The following is a 25150-nucleotide window of genomic DNA, read 5'->3' on the forward strand; positions in this document are numbered from 1 at the left end:
TCGGTTGTTTCGTTAATCAGCCGTTTTAATATACCGACCGTCGTGTCACTAACAATTGGCTGACGGACTTGTTTGTACGAACTTGAAAGTTCATTTCGACGCTGATGAATCAAATATCTTAACATTTGCCGGCGAAATGCGGGAGAATTGCAGGAGTAATTAATATCTTGTTGTTCTTAACTCATTACTCTTGGTTCTATTAAAAGAATTGCTTTGATTTTACGAAGTTATTGTGGTCGCTGAATGTGCGGTAAATGCATCAGCCACCGCGGGTAAACAACGGAAGATTTACGATTGCTTTGAGGGGAACAGAGACGAATATGGAATTACGAGCTGTGGGGTTTATGCTGGTGTTTGCTAGCATACGAAACAGAGATATGTTGAGCAGGTAGACACTTATTGTTTCGATAACGTGACAAGAGAGATATCGAAATAACATGTGAAACTGAGGTTAATGACAGTTAATGTTTGCTAGTTTTTTATTTATCAGCAAAACGAAAGTACACAACACTGATACTAGGACAGTAGGAACATTTAAACGATATGTTTGAAGAATATATTTGTATTGTGCGATGTGTAATAATAATATAGAATTTAGTTGATACATTTTTGGGAGTCTATGTCTATGTTTCGTTTGCTCCATGTTCTTAAATAAATATATATAAATACCGACGATCAGTATATTTATCAACCCCGTTTCCATAATTTTAATGCGAGTTGATGGACGTGGGCAACTATCGTGAATGAGTCAGTGAATGATATTAACTGTAAAAAAGGTCTTTGTTTATAATTATAAGTAGACACAAATTTAATCCAATTGCGCATATATAATATACCTTTTTAAAGAAAAAAAATTGAATGTTAGAATTCTTATTTCTGCTTTATGATAAACCAAAGTATAATGGCAATATAAAAGTAATAAAATACGTATCGGATTCCTGCCGAAAATGTAAAGTACGTAAATTATATTAAAATGATTTTAATTATTTAATAATAACTGATCATTTGAGTATTTATACTTTTTATATTTATTCACCTCTTAATATTTCTATTTTATACACTATTAATGAAGCAGCCCTATATAGTAAATTAATATAATAATAATATCATACTAAAACGATATGATATTCCTATTTTAATCAGTCTTTTGATTCCAATCACTCGTTTTTACTTATAAATTTTATTTACATTACCGTAATAATTTTTAATTTAATCAATATATAGACGTTCATTATTGTTAATCTTTCTGTTATACCTTGCACAATTTCTAATCTCCATTTAATTACAGCATTTTTCCGGGAATTACTGTCAAATACTGTCGTTAAAATTTATGGCTGAATACCCCTTATTTTACAAGATCAAGTTCTTCAACGTCACAGATAATATAGTGTGTATGTGAATTATAAAATTAACTTCACTGAAAGCTGTATTTGTGTTCATAGATACACACAGGCATATGTGGTTTTTATTGATGAAGTGGTTGGCAATGTGTTTCGATCACCACTAGAGGGCTACAAATTGTTAAAGATTCTCGCTTGCAATCTGTTGCAGTTTTCCATAAACTATTTTTAAAACATTTCTTCATTTAATTTTCGGCTAGTTGAACGCATCTTTTTTAATTAACTTAGATAACATCGAAGGGACAATACAGAATTTTATGAATATCCGTTTTGTTTGTATGTTGTTTAAGAATATTATTTTAATTTTGTTTAAAAATTTTATCATCAGAAACGGATAACAGCACGCCATCTGGTAGCGATATCCATAGTGTTTTGTAACACAAATCGACTACTACTTTGTAATATAGGGAACTGTACTTGTGAGGTTAGGTATTTTCTGTCACTTATATTTTTCACTTGAATAACATAATATTGATACTGATTCTGCGTAAGAAAAAGTAAGGGAACTAATTGTTGCTTAAGATGAATTTAATTTATAAAAAACATTTGTTTACGAAAATATCGCTTGCATCAAATTTTGTGATCTTTACAAAGCAATATTTAAAACTATCCACAAGGGTAATATAATATCTTAGTATACGACGTGTTACTTATATTTCAGGCTAAAGTTTTGGCTGTGATTTAAAATGGTTTGCGAGAAGTGTGAGAAAAAATTGGGGAAAGTTATAACTCCAGATCCTTGGAAAAGCGGTGCAAGAAATACCGTAGAGAGCGGAGGGCGTAAAGTTGGAGAGAATAAAGCACTGTCAGCTGGAAAAGCCAGGTTTAATCCATATACCGCTACATTTGAGACTTGTAGAATATGTAGACAAAAAGTACATCAAGTTGGTTCCCATTATTGTCAATCGTGTGCATATAAGAAAGCTATATGCGCTATGTGTGGTAAAAAGTTAATGAGTACAAAAAATTACAAACAGTCTGCTACCTAATACATTGTAAAGGAAAGGAATGCTTATGTTTAAATGTATAGACCACTTTGATAATAAGATGAACATTATGTTGTTATTAAGGACATGTAAGCAAATACTTCTCACATATAATTTTTGCAGGGAAGAATATATTTTTTTTCAAATTATAGTCTGTAAATATCTAAGACAAAATAACATTTTATAACAATATTACTAGATATTAGATAAATGCTGTTATAGCTGTTGTACAAATTAGAAATGTGATGTTCTATTACATTGCGTCTTGTCAATTTTACACAAAAATATGATTACAAATGGACTGTAAAGAGCACATTAAGTATAATTATTCATTATCACTTGCTTTACTTAAATCAGATAGTTTTTTGTTACGTGTGTAAATTGAAGTCATGAAATATGTTTGAGTATATGCGAGAGTGCATACCGAAGAACACAATATTTAGTTAGAAAATAACTTCATTTGTAAGACTTGAATGAATGTTTTCGTGTGTATCAATTTGACAATTGTATTATATTTAACAATCATTTTATAATAAAATCATTTCTTGTTTGATGGAATATGATTACTTTTTGAAAATAGTTTTATATACAATATTACATAACATAAAATATCTCTGAAAAAACTTCAGTTATATTTTTATAAGGTAATTTACCTTAAATAGAATATGGAAATCTACATCCTGTATTCTAAATAATTTATTAATATAAAACATACAAAGTGTAAATAATTTATAATTTATATTTAAGTATTTGTTAAAAGACTCGTGGAGCTCTTTTTATTTAGTATATACATATGCATTTTGAATGCCCCACATTAGTGTACAAGTTTGCAGAACATTAATTTTTAATTAAAGTTCGAGCAAGATAAATTTTAACTCCTCACATATACCGATAAAATCAAATAACAAGGTACATGAGAATAATCAACCTTCGTACGAAAATGTTATACAAATTAGTCAATTTAACATTCAAATGAAAATTATCAGTTAATCGAAGAGATTGGTCGAAGAATCAGAAGCAATTAAAAAATTACTTCAAAGACTACTTTGTTTCTGTACTTCTTCGTAATATTTTTTTAGAACTTGTATTTGCAATTTAATAAACTCTGGCTGATTTAACGACCAAAGCAGTAGATTTGAAAACGTTCGTTCCACTTCCTCCTCTTCCAGATAGGAACGAATCCTTTGATCCGGGCATTTCTTCTCGCACTTGATGACCGGATCTCCCTCCCCTTTCTCGCACGACGAAAGCCAATCTTCGATCTCTTGTTCATCAATCGCGGTCCCAACAATCGCGCCAACTATATTTTGGAGACTAGCAACGCAGGTTGCTTTGGAGCGGCACGTTTCCTCCTTCACAACGACCTCTTCTTTCACCCGGTTTCCTAAAATTTTCTGCCACGAATCACAGACTGTGATTCGCGATATGTCGTTCCATGCCTCGGCTACCATATCGATACAATCCTTCAGATCGTAGTCCGAGTAGAACTGAGTGACTCCATAAGGAAACTCTAAAATTTTCTTCAGCATCAAATGACGAAAGAATATCTTCACCTTCTCCATTATCCCTTGCCTCATTGGGTTTAAGGTCGATCTCGCATCAGCTGGAAGAAGTACAACTTCTATATTGTCTTCCTCCTCCTTTATGTTTAGCGGTTTCGCTAGAATGTGAGCATCATTCCTGTCGATTAGTAGCAGCACTTTGCCGTAACATCCGCTTTCAAACTGGCGCCTTCTTACAGCTGGTTTAAAGTGGTTCTCTAGCCAGTCGTCGTACACGTCTTTGTCTATCCAAGCGTTCTTCTGGCTCTTGTAGACGACCGGTAATTCCTCTTGATTCAAATGCTTCAAGGCTCGTGGCTTTTCGCATCCATGGATAAACAGTGGCGGAAGTTTGTGGGTGCCGGTGGCATTAGCGCAAAGTCCCACGGTGACTCTATCCGCATGCATGTTGTTCAGTATATTTTTATCGCCGGTGTGGGCCAGTACCCTCGGAGGCAGTGTCTTCCACATCAGTCTCATCTCATCCATGTTGTAGATGTGTTCGACTTGTATGTTCTCCTCTTCGATACGCCACAGAAGGCCCTGGATGAACGATTCCTCAGCTTTCGTGGCAACGTCCGCTTCATCGTTTGCGGCAACGATCTTCGAGATCGCTATACCGTGGCGTTTCTTGAAACGCCATATCCAGCCCTTGTTCGCCGTGAACGTCGACGGGCCAGCAAATTGTTTATTCAGCTCCAACGCTTTCCTATGGAACTGCGCGTCCGTGACGCGATGGCTGATCGTCAGCTGCTGCAAGTACCACGCGTACAACCGATCATCCAACTCGTGCAACACCGGCTTTCTCATCCTCTTTCTGATTTTCCCGGACGTCTCCGAATTCTGTTGCAGCTGGACCCCGTTCCTTTTGATGCGATGTATGGTCGCGATGCTGACTCCGTATTCCACTGCAAGTTGGCTTATCGGGACAGCGTACTCCAGTTTCCGTAGGACTTCCAAACGCTGTTGCAACGAGAGGACAATGTACGAGCCGTTACGTTCAGCAGCCATCGCGCGATAAATGATGGGCACTATTCGCCAGACGCGGTGCCGTCCAATGTCCGTAGAGAGCTATTCAAAATGGTACCCTTTCATTGGACAATGCTTTTCGATATCGTGTCGGTCCGGTCATTATCTCTGTTTTTCTCTGAAAATGAGCACACGTCAGATGGTCGTATGAAAACCGCCGAGCGAAATCGAAATAGCGGATACAGAAAATTCAGACGGTATGCCGTTCACGGCACTCCACGGACTAGTGCGCCCTTCCCACCACGGATTAGTGCTCGCGCAGACATCCCCACCACTATTTTTGCTTAATCCGCTCCAGCGCCCTTCCATCACGTGCGACCGGCAGCTGGTTGCCGAGAGTGATAAGCCTCACGCTTAGGATGACTCACTTGCTAACCAAAATTAGTTTTGAAATTTCTAATATATACGTTTATCAGACTTCTAATCCGTGGCAAACGTTGCCACCTTGAAAATCGATTCAAGCAAACATTGTTTCGTAACTACAGACTTTGAATGCAGAAATGTTTTTCGATCAGTATACGATATGGCTTTTCGTTTCATCTTCGTTAGCATAATCTCAGCTAGTTGCTAACATTATTCCTGTGAAAATATAGTAAGAAAAGATCAATTGATTTTTATTTGTCAATGAGTCATTCCACGACTCCTCTGGCTTATTGCTCTTGATATCTGTCTGCTAGCTGTGGTAGGTACATCGCAACTGGTTCATTGTTGCTCCATCTTGGTCACATCCGTTCTATCTCGTTTATTCTCCTCGTCAAACAAATACAGAGATCAGTTGGGTCGTCTGAAGTAAAAATTTGACCTTCCCCGGATTAGCCTATATTCTGTACAGTACTCCCTAATTTCCTGCACCTGTATGCCTTTGTTCAAATGTACCAATGAGTTCTTGTAGAAAGGACCACTTATTTGTAATCAGGTATGTTTTTTTTATAAACCTTAATGAAACATGGAAATTTGAATGAATTGTCGGAAACTAGATACACTCGTATTTCAATGTTCATTCTTTGGGTTCAAATAGACTAAGGGCAGTTACTAAATAATTTGTACGGGTTCTATTGTTTTCGTTTCGTAAACAGTATATTAATGTTTATTGTAGGTATTATAATACCTGTGTTACCATCTGAATAGACTTATACAGGGTGTTTCAAAATTATACATACTTCGGGAAATTAGGGGTTCCTGAGGCCACTTGATATCAATATTCGACGTTTTATCAATTGGAATGAGGATCCAAAAGTAACACCCACACTTACAGGCCCCTGAGTGATCTTAATACTACTTAAAATACGACGCACTTATTAATAAGTCACACGCATCCCTCGGCGAACGATGATCCAATAGCGAATGATGATCCCACGGCGGATGATGATCCAACGGCGGCTGATGATTCTACGGCAGATAACCTATAATAATCTGAAATAAAGTATTAGTTAGTTAGAACATATACAATTACACAAGCAAAAATTATACAATTATACAAGCTAACCCGCACACGAGTGTAATTTGAAAGGGAAATCCCACGCTGGACAACCGAATCACATCGGAAACCGAACCAACATTCAAAAACCAAACGAAATCTAACAAACTTAAATTAAGAACCCTAACGACCTATAGGCGCCTCGGGTACTTCGGGGACGCTACGCCCCGTACTCACTCACGCCCCCCCCCCCCCCCCCCCCCCCCCCCCCCCCCCCCCACCCATTCGTAATATTGAGAATGCTACTTATAAAAGAAATGCTTGTGACTCACATTTTTATATGACGTTGGCTTGAGAAGCGGCAGTAGCAGCAACAGCAAAGGAAGACAGCAGAAGAAAAAAAGCAGCAACAGGGAGTGCAGATATGAGGCAGCATAAATTTATAACCACTTAAGTGACCATTGATAACCACTTCAATGTTCTCGTAATCACTTGAATGAGTACTGATAACTATTTCAATAACCACTTGAATAACAACTGACGACCGTTGGAATGACCATTACTGATCACTACGGTGGTCACTAGTGATCACAGGGTGGTTGGGAGCAACATCGCGAGAATATTCGCGACGATCATGCCACCGAACGTTTACCTGAAAGTAACCGTCAACAACGACTTTCATATTGCGTAGTATTCAACCGAATTTCTTTCATTAATAAATTTATTATTTCCAGCTTCTCAATATTTATAACAGTTCTGTTTGTTAGAAATAAGGTCAAACATTCTCTTGGCTATTTTGTCATTTAGTTTGTCAGTGACAATAACTGATCAATTGAGAGATATGAAATAACATTTCAATAGGACTTTAGGGGCTATGACTGCGACTCAACCATAACAATGACTTCTAGTTGCTTCTCGAATTTCTCCAAGTAAGCATCGCGCGTGAAAATTGTCGTGGAAAATGTTAGAGAATTTTCATTCGTGAGAAATTCCATTTTAACCATACGAGCACCCTCCGATTTTATCTCTTCCATCGATAAAGTCATTCACCTGGGATCAGCTGAACATTGTACAAGGTCAATGCACCAACATCGTGAATCATGACCAGCATGTCCGAGCAACAAATGTACTCTCAACTAAATTAGCGAGTTTTCTTTTATATTAATTATTTTATATTAATGATATTATTCACAATTCTTGAACAAAGGCAAGTTCTCGCTCTGTGACTTGTTTCATTCAGTCGCCACTGTTTGAACTCGTAAACAAAATTGCGAATTGCATTTTCCTCGTCACGTTCAAAGAATAACGCACTGACCTCTTACAATGTATGATGACCGACACAGCTGATCATTTTGAGCACCGAATTTGAATTTAATCGGCCCTTTCGTGACCAGTGTGGAATAATAGTGCAGTGAAAGTGAACGTTAGTGTAATCTTTGCTGTTTTACTTACGTGGACTACAACATTTACAACTGAATGGGTGAGTTTTTCATTAATAGTATTTGTGAAGTTTTTGAAATTAATAAGAAATTCATGAAATCCTTGTTCGTTACTTCGAACGCGACACAAAGCCGGAGCTCTCTCCTTCCGTCGCGCCCCGGTAGTGATATTGGCTTCAGTCGGCTGGCTCGCGCGCGTAACAGCAGGTTGAAGCGTGCGCGCGCATCCAACGTTATTCATTAATAACTCGTTAACAAAGCCGCGGATTGCATTTCGGCAAAGGAAAAGGTTACTTCAAATGGCCTCAGGAACTCCTTGTTTCCCGGAGTATGTATGATTTTGGTACACCCTGTATAATTTTAACGAAGATAGATTTTGATAATTGGATTATTAAAATGCACGCATTTAAAACCAATGTACATACATGGATCGACGAAATAGTAAGCCATGTTTCTTCATTAGATCAGCGATTGTATTCGGTGAATATTGGATAACTCTGAAGTATGGGAAATAATCACGTTATTAGCGTAACGAGCTGCAATCTTTATAAATTCATAGACTTTGTTTCCATGTTCCACTTACACATAGATAATCCTGGATGGAAGCTATGCAGTCGTCTAGCCATACGATCTGGCGGCGTCAGCCTACTTAAAATGGAGGACTCGTCGACTATGAGCGTCTTCTTGTCTCTTTAACTTTCAAATGAACTTCTTATAAAAACAGATGATGGAGAAAATATTTAAACATTTCTTGCACTATACGAAGGGGAACTCTTAAACCTCAATTTCTTGCAGTTAATCCAGGGGCATAGTTCAAGCAGAGAATTTCTGTTCACCTTGACACAGTGAGAGGACTACTTTGAAATAGTTGAAATCATCGATTTATATAGCAAAATTAAACTTTAATAAGTATATTTATAATTTTAGCTTACGTTAGCAAGATTCTTAGTACAGGATAATTTCGTTCACTTGAAACTTACGCTTACATTAATATTTAAATGATTAGTAACGTAATACGAGCGTGTAACACAGTTAAATATGGATATATTAAACTATAAGTACTATGCTATAAATAAAAATTAGTCGCTTATTTTGTTCTTATTTATAAAATAATTCAAATGATCCTGGATCTAAAAATCATGCTGTCCTCAAAGTGTGATTCTGTTTATGGTGCTGCTGATTTTATTATACGAGCGTATTGTTATATATTCACTATATTTGTGCAGATACGATAGTATACAGAAAGATAATTTATGAAAGATTTGTGTGGCATAAATTAAATTTTGTTAACCACCTAGAAAGCGCCACACTATAAAATATGTAGTCGGTTTTTATGCATGAAGTTCTCAGTTATAAAAAGAATTCTCCAAACTCTAGTGTCATTCATATAAAACGGCACAACAATCATTTACATTTTCCTGAGAGAGTTTGAAACTGCATCGTTTACCATTTACAATAATACGCGAATCATTTTTCACATAATTGTCACGAATTCCTTGTAGCATATGTTAGGGTAGTATATGTTGGGTGATTAAAAGTATGTTCATTAAAAAAAAAATATTATATTGCATTTTGAAGATGACAATACTTTGAATTGCCATGTTTATTTCTTATGTGTAACGAATGTTAATAAAGTAATAATGATATGATACATTTGTATATAATAATAACGCCATTCTCAAGCGTTTTATTATTAGATCCGCAGTTTCGCTTCATGTTACCTCTAGAACTTAAAACAAAGCTACAATTTAACAATTTCGGGCGTCACAACGACCATTACTATAGGGATTTCTATTTTTTACAAAGTTCAAAATGATTTCGATTATTTCAATTTCTTAACGTTTTCCATTAAGTTAACGTTGATCAAGCTGTCCGAGCATCGCCAATGTGCCAAGAATCGCACATGTCCCAACTGTACCGCATTCCGAATCGCACGTTCTCTGAGGTACGTCACCACGATTATTAATATTTCTAAGCAATATACCGTTACCAATTTTTAAACTTATACACAATAGCTAATCTGTGGACATTTTTAACGCGTTAGTTCTACTTGCGCATGCACGCACTACCGTAATGCTTCATAAGCGGTGTGTTTGTAGCTTAAGTTTGCAACTAACATTGTTGTATTGATAAATTATTGCACATGATATGGCCGATATTTTGGTAAACTGTGTTCATCATATTCGGATTTAAATGATTACAATGAGATTTTTCTAAATAATGTTTTCTGTTAACGAAACAAATTTTACAATATACAGTTGTCATTGTTGTCTTTTATTGAATAATTTATTTGTCGAATAATAGAGTTCGTTAAACCCGCCGTTTTAAATGTATAAAGTTAAATTACGATTCAATTTTCTAGTGTAATTCGTTCCAAATGATTTTCGAATGAACATATCGTTGAAATAAATCAACCACCTCGCGTAATAATTGTTTATGTACTTATAATATTATGATGTGTACTGAAGTCAGACAATTTCGACCATGAGTATTAAATTATTATATGTTGTTTTCGTGTTTATTGTCGTATTATCCTTAACTGTAACGTACCTACGATGTACAAATATCATGTTAATAGTTAAGTATCGACAAATAACAACTAGCTATCGATCTTTGTTACCTTTGAATTTCGTTTATCTATTATGAGGTAACGTGCAGTGGTGGCTTCCATAAATATCCAATTGATTTCGATGTGTTGGCTCTGCTCAAAGGATTTATTTACAATTCACCAGAACGTTTTACCATATAAAATTAGGTTCGCAAGAAGTATAGTTCGAGACTTCTACTTATTCGTATAAATTACAATGAATACAATATCATTACTCGTCGAATGTTACAATCACAAAATATAGTAACAAATTTAAAATTATAAAATAGGTTTTTATATGTTACGACCAATGTGCACGGATACGAATCCCATTAAAAGAAAGCGCTTCAATTAAAACATGATAATTGGAAATGGAAGCCGTCCTCGAGCCACAACAATGACTGTAAATAAGAAATATGTATATCTCAATTGTCTTCATTTTATACTTATAACAAAAAATACAGTATGAGGTATGAGGACCTTCTGTAAATAATATCGCGTTTTTATCATCCTGCATTAGCATTACGTGATGCTTGTTTACAAAAAGCTTCAACGATATTTAAAACAATAACAATTTTAGTATTTCCACTAATAAGATGTCGTGAAACCTTTTCCATCCCAATAATTTCTGCGCCTATTCCTAGTATTAACATGAAAGACATCTTTTCTTATTATTGCACATTTTTACCGAATAATCGTTCCAAATTTTCATTATAATTAATTAATAATTATACATGTTAGAATACTATTAAAAAGGCTCTCAGAATCGATCGCTTACGAATTCCAGTTAATTTGTATACAGTTGATGATTAATTTCGTTACCCTCAAGTCTTTGGAACTTTGTTTCGACCACTACTATACACTTGCATAATAAAATATCCGTGTAAATTTTATTATATAATTTAGGAGCACCCTGATAACTAAATTCTAGAATTATGTAAATATTGTTACACGCTAGAAGTCCTTGAACCACTCGATACTCACGGGTTTTAGAGACTCGCATGATAAACTTATCGTTTGTTCATTAGTTAACTTCCATAAATTCACACGTTTTCTATCACACTATTTTCAACAAGCTTTCGCATTATAAACATCGTGTTTTGATTCCTTTACATCGCAAATAATAATTTCGTATACGTACGTATGGTAGAGAACGTGCGAAAATAACCTTTCAAAATATTGTTCATTATTGTCATCGAATAGTCTTAAATATGTTACAATTCCATGATGATGTCAAGCTGTAGTTATGACCATAATAAATTCTCTACACAATTTTATATCTATACAACATTATGTGCGGGTTTTATATTTCAATAAACAGAATTTCGTCTTATTACGTGTTTATGAAGTTCAAGGATTTATAAAATTCAACCCTTTAAGTAACAAGATAGAACAAAATAAATGAATTCGAGACTTTCTCATGTTTGAAAATGTCATTGTATGAAACTGTCAACAATCGTTATTTCCTTATCTAAACGCGGCTTTAATCGAATATATGATATTTTTGGGACATATCTTACAATATCCTATGCCGCAACATGTACCTCCTTTATACGTATTACGTCTTACGTGTAACTGGTACTCCGAACATATGAACAAAAAAACAACTACAGGTTAATAACATTGCAAAGAACACAAAGCGATTACTTTTGGGACCCGATGTTATTTTCGGCGAGGAAAATTAAGGAACAGGATTTACGTCGTTGCTAGACTGTGAATTCCTAAGCAAAATAAACATTGTATTATTTCTAAAATACAGAAGCTATAGACATTTATTTTTTATCCATTATCTTTCGATGATTTTATTGTTGTGCATTTGATATATTAATTTTTGTCGTAAGTGTATAAAATTCTCAGTCTGGTAGTCGCTTTATTTGTTTTGTCATCAAGTTTAGTAATTCTCAATAAAAAAAAGTATTTTGCACAGGAGATTGCAACGAATTTAATTACTAACAATTTCGTCGTTTCATGTGGTTGAAAAAAGAAATGAATTAAAGAAACACTATCGTTGACAAGTGAACGATTAGTCAGCATAAAAAGAAAATCAAACGGTTGTTAGACCTTGTTAACTTCCACATTTTCTTGTGTTTGAAAAATCAGCGTATGCCATAAATGCATAGAGATTCGCGGTCTAGTGACAACTTGTGTACTCACTAATCCCTGTACCAATACAATTGGAATCCCTAGCATCGGGTCTAAAAAGCGGTACAATACAAATCTACATGTAAGAGCAGGGTACACGTTGACTCTGCATACATATGCGATAAACGGCACACGTGACGCCTCATAATACTGCACTACCTTACAAGCATGAAAATTTCCGTATAATACAAACTCTATTACGATATTTTTTTTTTAACAAAAAAGAAACAGGAGAAACACGTCGAGAAATAAATACAATTTAATTACAATGATAAACGCTTTTATCAAAACATCAAAGAAACACGTTTTTAAACAAGAGCCAGTCTTTTCGGGGAACGCGAAGAAGATACTAAATAAAAAAAAAAAGAAATTTTTTTTCGACTAGTTCAAGAGCAGATCTATTTAGGATGAGCACAATACATTTAACATGTACGTATAATAATAACGATCGACATCTGATTCGTCCGTGCGATAAAGGCTGAGTACAGTATATACCAGAATTGTTCCTCACGTTCACGATATATAAATTCCTGTTGCTGATCGTAGTATCTGCCAAACATTTCCAATGGTAAAACGATAACAATCTGCACTGAAGCCATTAACATCCAGCTTATAAACGCGTTCATTTATCATCTTGGTATTAAAGACAAAATTAAAAAAGACTTGTACATTAGAACGTTATTATCGAACAACTATTAGGTTCCTCAACAACTGAACAACAATCCCGATCCTCAGGCTCACTGGTTGATCTTCATCGATTTTGTTCTTTGTCCTCTAAAAACGTCCACTGCTCCATCTTCTTCGTAGCAGTGTCCGACTGCTTCAGTTCCTGGTTCGAGTCCGATTCATCCGTGGTCTTCGACTCGCTGGGCTTGTACTCGGACACATAGATCACCTGCTTCTCGGTGTTCCCCTTTTTATTCGTCTTGGCCATGTCCGTCCTTCTAGGAGGAACCGGAGGCTTTTTGTTCGAGGTCTTACCGTTCGACGTCGTTTTGATTTCGTTCTGGCCCGGTCTCCTCTCCTTCCCGCCTATAATGCTAAGCGTGTCGTTGTTCTCCTCGACATCGCCTTGGAGCTTCTCCCTGTTCGGCGAGAGCTTGATCTCCGTGATGTACGTCATCTTCTGCGGCATCGGCGTGTTTGGCAGGGACGGCCTGTTGTCGAAGTCCTGCTGATTGTAGTCCATCGACTCTCCGACCAGGCCGCTGTCCTCACTGTTCTCACCACTGGAAACACTGATATTGTTAATGTTGCGCCGATAGTCGCGGTCGAACAAGTTCTTGCTGCTAACGGTCACACCGGATCCGAACTCGTAGCCATCCTCGTCTTCGTCGTTCTCTCGCTCGATCCCCTGACTAGTCGGGACATCGATCACGCGTTTCGACGGCAGAGTGAAGTCGATCGACGACGTCTCGCTGACGTTCTCCCTGTGCTTCAGCGTCGCACCGTGCGGAGGCGATATAGAGTTAGCTACCTCTTCGTCCTGGATTGTCATCGAATCGGTGCCGTTACCTTCGGCCGAGTTCGTTGAGTACTCTTGCAATGGTATCGGTGTGGAAGACCGTTTCGAGGAGAAGGCCCTCTTCTTGCACGCTTCGTGACGGTTGCAGTTGTCCGAGCACACGTGGCAACCTCTCTTCACGGTGACCTTCGTCGCCGGCTCCTCTTCGACTTCCTTCTTCCCGGCATAAGAAATCGGCTCGTTGCTATCCGATAACGAACCGTCGTCCTTCCAGCTCTTGAAGCGGAACGGATCGTACTTCGAGGACTCCGAAAAACTTGGAGACTTCTCCGCGTACGCTTCGAAGTGCTTCAAAGCTTTGGCGAAGTCCTTGTTCACCGGTTTCTCCTCTCCGTCCGAGGAATCCTCCATAGCCACGGCGTCTTCGTTTAAATCGTCGGGCAACGATGCGCCTTCTATGAACTTTCGCTCCATCTCGTCCGGAGTCGGACTTTTGACGACGGTACCGTCATTGACGATTCTAGCTAGCGAGTTATCCTCGTCAGGATTGAACATTCGTTCTGCGTGAATAAATTCTTCCGTGAGTCTCTTGCTTAGAGGTAGATTAAACAGCTCGATGCTGGTTTCGTCGTCTCCTGTAGCTTCCTCCTTCGGTGGAACGCTGTCGTCCTTCAGCTTGATCTCTATTGCGGACTTGGACCGTTCTAAAGAATCGCTAGTCTTCATGGTCCTCAATTTCTTCGGTCTGTCGTCGTGATCGTGTTTCTTGCGCCACACCACGTCTTCCAGGTTGCCCCACTCGCTCGACTTCTTTAGTAGCCGTCTGTCGAAAGTGTCCATCTGATCGAGCTTGGTCAAGTCCTCGGTGGACTCATTGATATCCTCCGGTGGAAGTGGTGCCTTGCGCTTCTTTGTGCCGGTGTCCGTCATGTCCAAGCTCTGAGCCCTCTCCAAGGTTGCCGATGTCCTGCACTCGTACTTCGACAGGTCGCCCAAACTCGCAGCTTTCCTGTAAACGTCGTCCTCGTCGTCGTCGTTCGTCTCCGGTATCGGCGTTCGGTGAATGGTGATGTCGGCCGAGTTCAGCTCGATGGTCGTGAAATTGTTTTGTATTTCGCTATCAGTGTCGGACTCGGAATGTCTGGCGTCGATCACTAGACCTTCTATCTTCTGGTCCCCTCGCGAATTCGGCTTCTCCGTATCATCGCGCACCTTTTTCACGTAATCGGTAAGGGATTCCGCGTAATCAGTGATACTGTTGATCTCGTCCTCTTTCCTCGATTCGTGCCCCTTTGCTGCGGCGTCTTTCTTCGCAGGAGACGCTTGCTCAGTTTCGTGGCTGTTGCCCTTCGGCGGCTGCGGCGCTTTCCTTTTGTTCTTCTGTACATTCTTCTGGTCGTCCGTTTCAACGGTCTCGGCGTTCTTCTGCGGGCTCAATAGCTCCGAGCTATTTTTCCGGTTTCTGCGAGCAGCTATGGCCGCGTTATGTACTTCCGCAGGCACTTCCGAGGGAATGTGAATCGACGTGTCTCCGTCCCTCTCGTCCTTCGCCGACACGTCCACGCTGTGGTTCTCCGAGACCTCGGCCCTTGTCTTCGGTGTACTTAACCCCTGGGCGTTCTGTTGGCGCTGAGCCTCCTCCTTCTTCTCGCCGGCGTGAAAACCTTTTCCCGTGTTCGACAGGTGTTTCTCCGTGTCCAGCTTCTTCGAGTTTCTTCTCTCGAGGTTCGTGTTGTGCTCGTTCTGATTCTCGATACGGTGGACCGTGCCGTCCAACGCCGGCAGAACTTTGATGCCGAATTTTTGGTGATTACTCTTCGCCTCCTCCTGCCGTTTCTCGTACTGGTTAATCGGCGTCGATTTCGTCGATTTCAACGTTGAGTTCATCGTCGAGTAACTCGAGTTCACCGATTCGTTCGGATCGACGATGAACAGCCTTTTCGCGACATATTTCGACTGTGATAGCTCCGGAATCGACTGGCTTCTGTACAAAGGATGGCAAATTCTGGCTCCGCTAGGACCAACGGTTTTCTTCAGTAGCGTGGTTGGCTTCGATCCAGTGCCGCCGCTTTCGACTTCGAGCTTCACGTCGTACGGCGACGCGTAGCTTAGGATCGTTAGGGCGTCCTCGTAGACCATGCTTCGGAAACTAATTTTTACGCTAACGATGCGATCTCCTAGAATCATATACAATATTCTATCAGCTTTTAGTTGCCGTGTAACTTGAGCTGTTTTATTTTGCAATTGAATGCGATTGGACACAGATTACTTTGAACGCTAGAATTAATTATCCTTTCTTTATCGCAAAAACAAGTACGGGGAGATTATTGTTGCTATTCCATTACACATTAGGCAACCTAAAGCAGTCGATAAAATCGTTTTTAGGTCTCGCGAGTCTTAGCAAAAAAAGTCTGCGAGGTAACGCTTAGTGTTATTGAAGTTGTCGATAATAGCACGTGGAATTTTCTCAAGAAAAGATCTTTAATACTTCAATAATTGTAGAGATACAGATGTATGTATTATGTAAATTAATGCGAAAAAAATGATCACATGCAAAACAATAAAATAGTAAGAAGAATTTAAAAAGTACCGTTCTTTAATAATTTTACTATTTTTAGAACTGGACTGACCAAAAAGATACTTTGTACTTACTGTATATTTTTATCGAATATAAAAATAACAGTAGATTCTCCCTCAATCTGGGGTCTAACTGATGTAAAGAGAGATCTACGACACTTGTTTGATTCAACAATTATAGGAGATTACTAACCAGGGTGTATCCGACCAGATTCCGATGCAGGGCCACGGTGCAGGAGGTCTTTAACAAAAATACCCTCCCTCATGTTGCCGCAAATATTAAATCCAAGTCCTGTGAAGTCCCGGCTCTTCAAGCTGACTACACTAACCTTGGTGGCTTTAGGCTGCGAAAAAGAAAATTATGTTTTATGAACAACAATTCGACGGTTCCCCAACTTAGTTTACATAACATTTATAGGGGTAAATAAAAACGGATGCTTCTTTTAAAGTTCTGTATCATTTCTTAAAAACTTCACCAGCAATGAGGTTAATATTAGCAAAGTAGTACTTTATTTTAATATTATATTCTTTTCTGAAATTAATTTAAATCGTATAACAAATAAAAGTGTAAAAACAGTACAAATTTGGTGTCGTCGCGATTAAGATTATTTGTTCAGCATGCGAAGAATATTTGAACGAATGTGACTACGGTAGCCACATTCGTAATTGAAAATAATGGACGATAACATTGTAATTCAACTTATACGCAACGGACATCCTCTTCGTCAAGAAACGCAGAGAAGGCACGTATCGAACATGGCTAGATTAACTGTACACAGTGCCAAATTTGGTCATGCCAAATACTTGTTAATGCGTTTGGAATATCGAAATGAAGTTCCCCTTTGTGTATTTCGAAGCTGCGACCATTTCTTTCTAACAATAATTTTTCGTTGCATGCTCGAAATCTAGAACTTCGCGAACTATTTCATGAAAACGGAAATAGACGTTTTTTACATTTACAATTTTCCATGATTGTTCTTCTTACGAAATATGTCGCAGAAGATTTCGTTTTATTATTTACAATTAAATAAAGTATTCACGGTTGCAGAATTATTTGGTAATTTTTGTAACCAACCATATCGTTAAGCCACGACAGAAAATGGACGACGAATAAATTTTGCTCGTATACCGGTTTTGTTGCCGGGAAAATCGACACGGAATGTATTTATCTCATTCTCGTGCGACCATGCTTGCACTAAGTAGAAACAGCGAGTAATGAACAAGACACACTAATAGATTCTTATTCAGTGCGCCGCAGATGCTGCAAACTTCCAATTCAATGTTTACAAAACCGAAATGTTGCGCAAGGACATTTTCTATCATTTTCAATACATTTTTAACGCGTTCGCCATACCATTCTACTAAACTTTATGAACATTATAAGTAAATTGCAAGTAAATATGATCGTCGAGAGATCTGTTAAAATTATTAAAAATTTTTTGAAAATCGCTGTAATAATATCTATAAAAATTGAAATCTAAATAAACATCGTCACCTTGTACGTTAATGTGATATATTATTGTACATCCTTTCCAACTAGATTTTCTAATATTTAGCGCGTTAGTTGTAAAATTGATCTGCACAAGTATTAAAAAAACGATATTACTTGTGAATATTTTGTTGTCGCTATCGAAAATTCTGTTTCTAAAACTGTTATATGATTTTATTTTTGCGATCGTTTAAACATGTTTCCGCGTGTTCCGATCTTGTTCTTGTTCTCCATAGTCATTCAAATATTTAAATAACTTGTTTTACTAGTAACGATTGCGACACAAGGAAGCTTCTAAAAATATTATCGACAGGTTATACGAACTTTTATGCAGCGAATAGTTGCCGCATAAAAGCCGGAAATCTGTTTGGGAGAAAAAAAAAGGTTGTCTCGGCAACTGAAACGAAGTATCGGACAAGAAAAGTACTTACGCCGACATAAGAATCGTCGAGAGGTTTTCGCTTATCGTTGCGATTAGTTGATCCTAGACCCAAGGACGTCCAAGATGTAGACCATCGTACAGAATCTTTACCTGGAGTGTCGCCGCCGGATGCCATAGATACCACGCCTTCTCGAGTTCGATTAGCCGTCGACACGGTGACATCCTTGAAACACGGATTGTCGAACGCATAGGCTTCTTCGACGATCTCTGGATCCGTTACGAGTACCAGATGTTTCCCTGGACAAATTTTTACTACGCATTAACATTTATTTTCCACTTGAACTCGTCGGAAGGATCCATAGACCATGAATCTGTCAATTATCCTAATTTAAGAACGAATCAAGGTGGTCTCTGTCTATTTTGTAATTTCCGTAAATATTTAACTAATTTTTACTACTCATAGTCGAAATATGTTTAACAATCTTCGGCTGGATATTGAAGATAAACAACCATACTTTATTAAATTCTAGCTTTGCGTGTCACCTGTTCGCCTACACAATGTGAATTTTTTGGTCAAAAATTTGTTACGAGAGCGTAGAATACAAAACTGAGTGGATTTCAAAATATCGAACTGTGGAAACACATTGTAGAAGTTTGATAAGACCTTATATTTCATCAGCAAACATTTTCAGATATTTAGAAACTTCTTATAGCGTTACATGTGATAATGGGATCGTTATTACTACATTAAAAATGTTGTGTACCTTTTTCGAATAGGTTTGAAGGAATGAAAATCGCTAACAATTTGTTAGGTACAATGCGTTGTTATTTTAAGAATAGTATACGATCATATGTGGCACAACGATTTTATGTAGGTTAATAGGTCATCATGTTTATAGTGCGTATTTGCTAATGAGACAAATACTGCTGGAACGTAATGACCGTATGCGATTATTATAGTAGATATCTCGTAAAATAAGAAATGTGTAAATTCGCGGATGCATGTGACTTGTGCAAACGCGTAGCAAATAGTTTTTTCTACGACTCACAGATCCGTCTATATTTATAGACAAAACCGCTAATGAATTATTGTTGCAAAATAATGTAGCGATTGCTAACTTTTGATTCAGGGTTCGTTTCAAATCGAATTTTTCGAAATCGAGCTCCAGCAATTAACAACAATCTAGTAACGAACGATATTTCAGTAAATTCTGCCAACGTTGCAAACTGTTTTTGGCTTCCCCGTGCTAAACAGTGCTTGAATTATTCGATTCCGCTTACTTGAGCTCATTTATGGCCATTTTTCATATGTAGATGAGCCTTAATGAGCGTCAAGAAAGTGGAGTTCCACCGTGGTAGGAGAACTGCTGAGAGTTAGGTGTGTCTCGAGCGAATGATACCGAGATACTTGTACACGATTGCCACGACACTTTCGGTTTACTTCTGCGCGATTTGTAGATACGAGATTTTACAAGAAAAACGGTACGTGTAATCACAACGTAGAAAACTTACGCAACACCGTTTAGGAAAGTTTCGGAGACTTTTAAAAACGCTTCCACGAAACGTCGCTCATGGCTCATCGGTTTCGTTATTATGTAGTTTATGTCATCGTAAACGGTGATGTCACCGGGCAGATTTATACTTATTTAGTATGTTTAGCAAGGTGATGCACGCAGCATACTCGTATGCACGTATCGAGAATTATGCATTCCATTGTGGCGCTTCGAAAGTACATATTCTAACCGTACATTGTACTTATCAGTTCTCCGTGTGCATTTAATTGTTATTGGTGTCCGATAGTCAACGTATACACGTAATGAAAATTACGTTTTCATTTAAAATTTCGAATTCTGAGTATACTGAGAAAATTCTACGTTATTTTATACTCTGGCTAATTTCCAAGTAATTTTTACTATACGACAAATAGCAAATAATTAATTTTTTTTTAAATGAATGCTGCTTAACGGTGTATGAATTCTTTGACTAATCTTATTATTAATTAGTACAACAGATTGTTCTCAAACTTATTACGATTGTCAAAATAAAAAACAAAGCTGCAATCGATTACACTGCTACTTCAAATTGATGTGAACGATTTTGATTTTACATAGAGATTCGTAATTCGCTCGTGACTCGCGTTCGGTACATAACTTTTGAGACGGTAAAACGAAACGTGTTTAACAGTATCCGCTAATCTGCATTTAAAAAAATTGGTAAAGCATTTCTTCGATGCATTTTAAAAAGGCACCAGACTCGAACTAATTGATGTTAAAAAATGCGCTTGCCCGAAAGGTATGCGCTTCGGTTAGTAGTAACCTTCTGCTTGGTTAATCTATATGTTTGTGCGATTCGAATAATTTAGAAATTGAAAAGAATGTTATAAACATCGAGCAACTGGCTTCGGCACAGCAATAAGCGATGTCTTTCTCTTGTAGTATTTCAAGGTGTTAATTTCTACGCGTATATTTTTCAGACCATACCTCGCTGCCTATCGACATCTACGGATTTGTATTATCTGTGACTGCTATGGAATTCGTTATTTTTTTTGAGGAGCAATATAGATTGGTTTCCGTCAGAATTCAATATCACCAGATCTCTATTAATCGTCGCGTAATCTTAACATTCGAGTACGCATTCGTTTAAACTGTTTTGTTGCTGTAATGTACCGCCCGTGCAAACTAATAATGGTTAAGTGCCTCCATCGTAGCTGATAAGGACACGTGACTCAGAGGACTGAATTTTTTATGAAAAATACACGAACAACCTTGAGACCGCCGGTATTTTATGTTTTTCATTCACAAGACCCCAGTGCCACCGTAAAACACGATTCTGCGTCTTAACTTCTTTAATATTGTTCTGGCTGTTTATTGTTCATTATTTATTCATTAGCATGGATTTCAATGTATAAACGACAGAATCAATATGTTTACACAAAATGAAGTATTTCAGTAGCTGTACTTTCCACGTAATGAGTTTACCGAAACGAATATTTTGCGTAATGTGTTCCCTAAAACGTATGTTTTGCGTAATATCTTTTCTAAAACGTGAATGATTTGGCAAAGCACCGCGTGATTTCCCTACTCAATGCAAAAGATTACGAACTGTTAATGCACAAATAACAATGATATTTTTGAACTGTTTCCAGGCTGAACGAAACGTTTTTAATTGTAATAAAATCTGTATTATTCGAGACTTTGATTATATTAAGAGTCATTTATCCGGTGTGCGGTAACTCGATACACCGGGTAGCATCGTTTACAACGGATATAATTACACGATGTTATTGTTTTCAGCTGTTTTCCTGCTTACTCAATCGAATAACAGATATTATACGCATAACAGTGATTCTCCCTTAGAAAATTTTAAGTATTTCTTATATACGAATCATTCTAGAAACATAAATGTGAAGGTTATTATGTAATATGCTTTGCATATTAACGTTGAGATCGAAATATAGTAATACAAATATACGTAGGTAGGAGTTATCGATATAAAGACGTGTCAACGTAATTAGCTTACCCGCCGAAAGCTTCGCATTGAATCAATTCACCTAAATATTAATAATCGATCCAAAGGTATTTGCAAAATTCGACGACAGAACTTATATTCGTTCGTCTGAAAATTTAAACCAGAGGGAATCGTTCTCACGAATGTTTGTGGAAGCATTCTCAAGTTTTTTCTAGCTAAAAAACTCGTTTGGCGTTTCGCAGACGATAAAAAATGAAGCATCTTATGGCCGAAGCTGTTAACGATTGGACAGTGAAAGAGACGTGGTTTCGCCAGCACTCGAAAACATTCACTATGACATTCTCCGCGACATGGTTCCTAGGGCAGCAGGAAATGAAACTCGTGCTCTCCGAATTTCTGTATCGTTACGGGGGAATTTTGATATTCGAGGGAAACCAGTCGAACGATGATCTCGGGGTCGAAACGATTCCGCCAGGTTTCTCCAGCTCCATCGCGTCGAAGCGACGACGCGTCACACCGTATGTATTCGGCGTTCTACGCGCGTCGCATTCCACTAAAACAACGCCACGATAACTGGTATCACTCCGGCGAGCGATCCACGACGGCCACGACACGGAATGCATTTTCCGTGAAGAAACGTTTTACCGTGGTAGGCCGTAAACACCGTTCAACGACTACATACAGGGAGATTCCAATGTGCATAACCGAAGCTGGGAGACTTTCGTGTACCATCGTATCTCTCCGGTGGCACTCCAAGGTCCTGCCTTTTGCGTGGACATAAGCATCAATTGCGTCGCAACAGCGTAAACGATCGTGCGTGCACCGTAACGAACGCGCCGCGCCGTCGTTTTACGCGCCGATACACGTTCGTTCTGCATACGTAACGATTTCGAATTCGAACCGGCACCGATCCCGGCGAGAATCGGGTCCGTTCGATAGATCGGCCGTCCCGTGCCGGATCGTTCTCGGCTCCGTGGGTCGTGCGAGTCTCCCCGGCTGGTTCCATGCCGCGCATTCCCGACGGTACCGTCCCATCGTGATCTACAGGATGTTATGCGCAAGCGAATTCTTTGCATAATTATACCCGCCGATGCCTACGTGTCCACCGGCCCGTGAAGAACCGAAAACGGTTGGTCGACAGAAAAGTTGCCGGGGAGAAAAAAAAGGCTGTCGGAGGTGCCTCGGTGCGTTGTTCGAAAGGTTTCTCTCGCGTGCGTTCGGAGCATATCGCGGCGGCGGCTCCAGGGAACGGGTGGCAATAAATTCCATTTTGTTGCGCAAGAAATTCCATCGGACCTTGTATATACGCCTCTTCCCGTCGACACGCATAGGCAAGTATAGGTGAGCACGACGAATCACGTTGTCCTCTATGATAAAATAGCATTTATTCCACGAATGAGCCGACCGAACCAGTCGAGCAACGTTGCCACGATAATTTCCACCGGGCAAATAGAGCGCGCTCGAGCGGACACGCAGGATCCCCGAACGCTGCTGGCCGCTTAGCCTAGCCGCGCCTGAGATCTGTCAGCGAGAGCAGGACCCTGGTGTCACGGCCTGCGGGCTCCGGAGCCGAGGGCCCCGCGGGGCCGCAGAACCGCGCCGTTTCCACTGCTGTCGCTGTTGCAGTTGACGTCGCCTGTCGCCCGTCGTCGTCGTCGTCGTAGCCGGTCGCGGTGCAGCTATTTCGAAATTCGGCAGGGGTGAGAGCTCGGGCGAAACGAAATCGGGTGGCCGACTCACCTTTGTGCCTGCGCCACTGTCTGTAAAGAAGCGCGGCGACGACCAGTAGCAGTATCGTCGTGAGAAATGTACCGATCACAGCCCCTGCCACGCTTCCTGCCCCGAAACAGGTATCCCGTGGCTCGTCCTCCATTGCTCCTTTCTTCTTTAAACTCTTCTTGTCCGATGCATTTCCAAGTTGGCGGTCGGTGCGCGTCGCTTGTCGCGCGTCTCCCGTCTCGAGCCGCGGCCGTTACTCGCGTTTCCCCGCGCGCGCGGCGTCAGGAATTTCCCCGTGGTGAACCCGTCGCGGAGACTACGGGCCGCAACTGTTCACCGCGGGCTCCGCGCGATGTGCATAAGGAGACATTTATTTTCACCTGACGAGTCGTTGCCCTTTACCCGAAGAATCACCACCACGATTGGAGACCGTCCTACTGCCGTGACACCGTACACGATACTGAGAGACAGAGAGAAAAAGAAAGAGAACGAGAGACAGAGAGAAACCGGGCGAGACGGAGACCAAGAGAATCTGGCGGAGAGGGAGAGAGACCGATCTATCTTCGAGGGTGGGGGATAGAGAAGGAGAGAGATAGAGAACGGACCCATGGATCGAGTAAAACAGGTAGCTGCGCAACAGGTGCTTCTGCCTATGAGGTGGGGATTCCACCTCTACGCGATTTACGGAGGACCGGGGGGCAGGAGTGGAACCAGCATCAGCATGGAGAAGGGGAACCCGGCATTCCTTCACCATTTCAGAGCTGACCGTATTTTCTGGTACCTAGCCTAGAAGCGCTGCGTGAATGCAAACCGTAGGCGTGTAAGGAAACGGTTCGTGTATTGATTAAGATCGTTCTTTCTTTCTTTTTCTTTTTACATCTCTTTGTCTCTCTCTCTCTCTCTCCCTCCCTCTCTTTCGCATATCTCTTTTCAATAAATTCTTCCTTTTTTGAGGGTTTATTAAACGAGAACGCAAACCTTGATCGACAGCCATTTTTAAAGAAACGCTTCGGAGCGTGCAAAAGAGATCTTTCGAATAATGAATTCGTAGTTTTGATCGGATATGCTGTTGATGCATGGGGTATATAATTTCTGCAGCACGACGCAGTCATTCGAGTGAAACGTTTTTCAAATAACGAACTTGAATTTGTGGAATACTTTCCTCAAACTTACTATACTTAAACTATCGATTTTTATTGTACGCGTGGAACGGATATGAAATAGTCCGGTTCTGTGCAAACAAGCAGGTTTAGAACAGTTTCTTTAAATTTTCATACAATTGCGCAAGAAATATTGTAAATAATGTAAAAATACATCGTCTTGCTCAACACAAGAGAATCTTGTTCTCGATGGTATTTAAAAAGTTTTAAATTTTCGAGCTGAAGTAATTAACAACACAGACACTTCATTCTCATACTTTCGAAAATTGTTCATTTATTCTATCTTTTAACTTTTGAATAGTGTTATTTATATAGAAATTGTTAACGTAAACATAAAAGTGAGGATAAT

The 25150-nt window shown here is 39.2% G+C and overlaps 2 protein-coding genes across 3 annotated transcripts; one reads left to right on the forward strand and one right to left on the reverse strand.

Moving 5' to 3' along the window:
- The first annotated feature begins 1582 nt into the window (after positions 1-1582).
- On the forward strand, positions 1583-2944 carry LOC144467919 (cysteine-rich PDZ-binding protein). Of its 2 annotated transcripts, none has more exons than XM_078176917.1 (2): positions 1583-1824; positions 2062-2944. In XM_078176917.1, the coding sequence occupies exon 2, from the start codon at positions 2087-2089 to the stop codon at positions 2387-2389; it is 303 nt and encodes a 100-aa protein (XP_078033043.1). In that variant the 5' UTR covers positions 1583-1824; positions 2062-2086; the 3' UTR covers positions 2390-2944. The 2 variants fall into 2 exon arrangements, with proteins under 2 accessions (XP_078033043.1, XP_078033042.1); XM_078176916.1 differs by having other exon boundaries at positions 1588-1897.
- Positions 2945-10065: 7121 nt separating this feature from the next.
- On the reverse strand, positions 10066-24084 carry LOC144467902 (uncharacterized). The gene is made up of 4 exons (XM_078176890.1): positions 23663-24084; positions 18504-18751; positions 16777-16927; positions 10066-16183 (listed from the first exon to the last, which is right to left on the reverse strand). Exons 1-4 carry the CDS (start codon positions 23793-23795, stop codon positions 13293-13295), a joined length of 3423 nt encoding a protein of 1140 aa, XP_078033016.1. The 5' UTR covers positions 23796-24084; the 3' UTR covers positions 10066-13292.
- Positions 24085-25150: the final 1066 nt, after the last annotated feature.

This window comes from Augochlora pura, chromosome 3 (assembly GCF_028453695.1).
Source record: "Augochlora pura isolate Apur16 chromosome 3, APUR_v2.2.1, whole genome shotgun sequence".
NCBI classification, from domain to species: domain Eukaryota; kingdom Metazoa; phylum Arthropoda; class Insecta; order Hymenoptera; family Halictidae; genus Augochlora; species Augochlora pura.

Bases quoted from the DNA above. Each gene is read 5' to 3' on its own strand.
- LOC144467919 (XM_078176917.1), top strand. From the start codon at position 2,087: ATGGTTTGCGAGAAGTGTGAGAAAAAATTGGGGAAAGTTATAACTCCA.
- LOC144467902 (XM_078176890.1), bottom strand. From the start codon at position 23,795: ATGGAGGACGAGCCACGGGATACCTGTTTCGGGGCAGGAAGCGTGGCA. The intron at 16,928-18,503 runs GTAAGTACTTTT...TCTTTTTCGCAG, and splicing joins TCGACGATTCTTATGTCGGC to CCTAAAGCCACCAAGGTTAG. The intron at 16,184-16,776 runs GTTAGTAATCTC...ATATGATTCTAG, and splicing joins ATCTGGTCGGATACACCCTG to GAGATCGCATCGTTAGCGTA.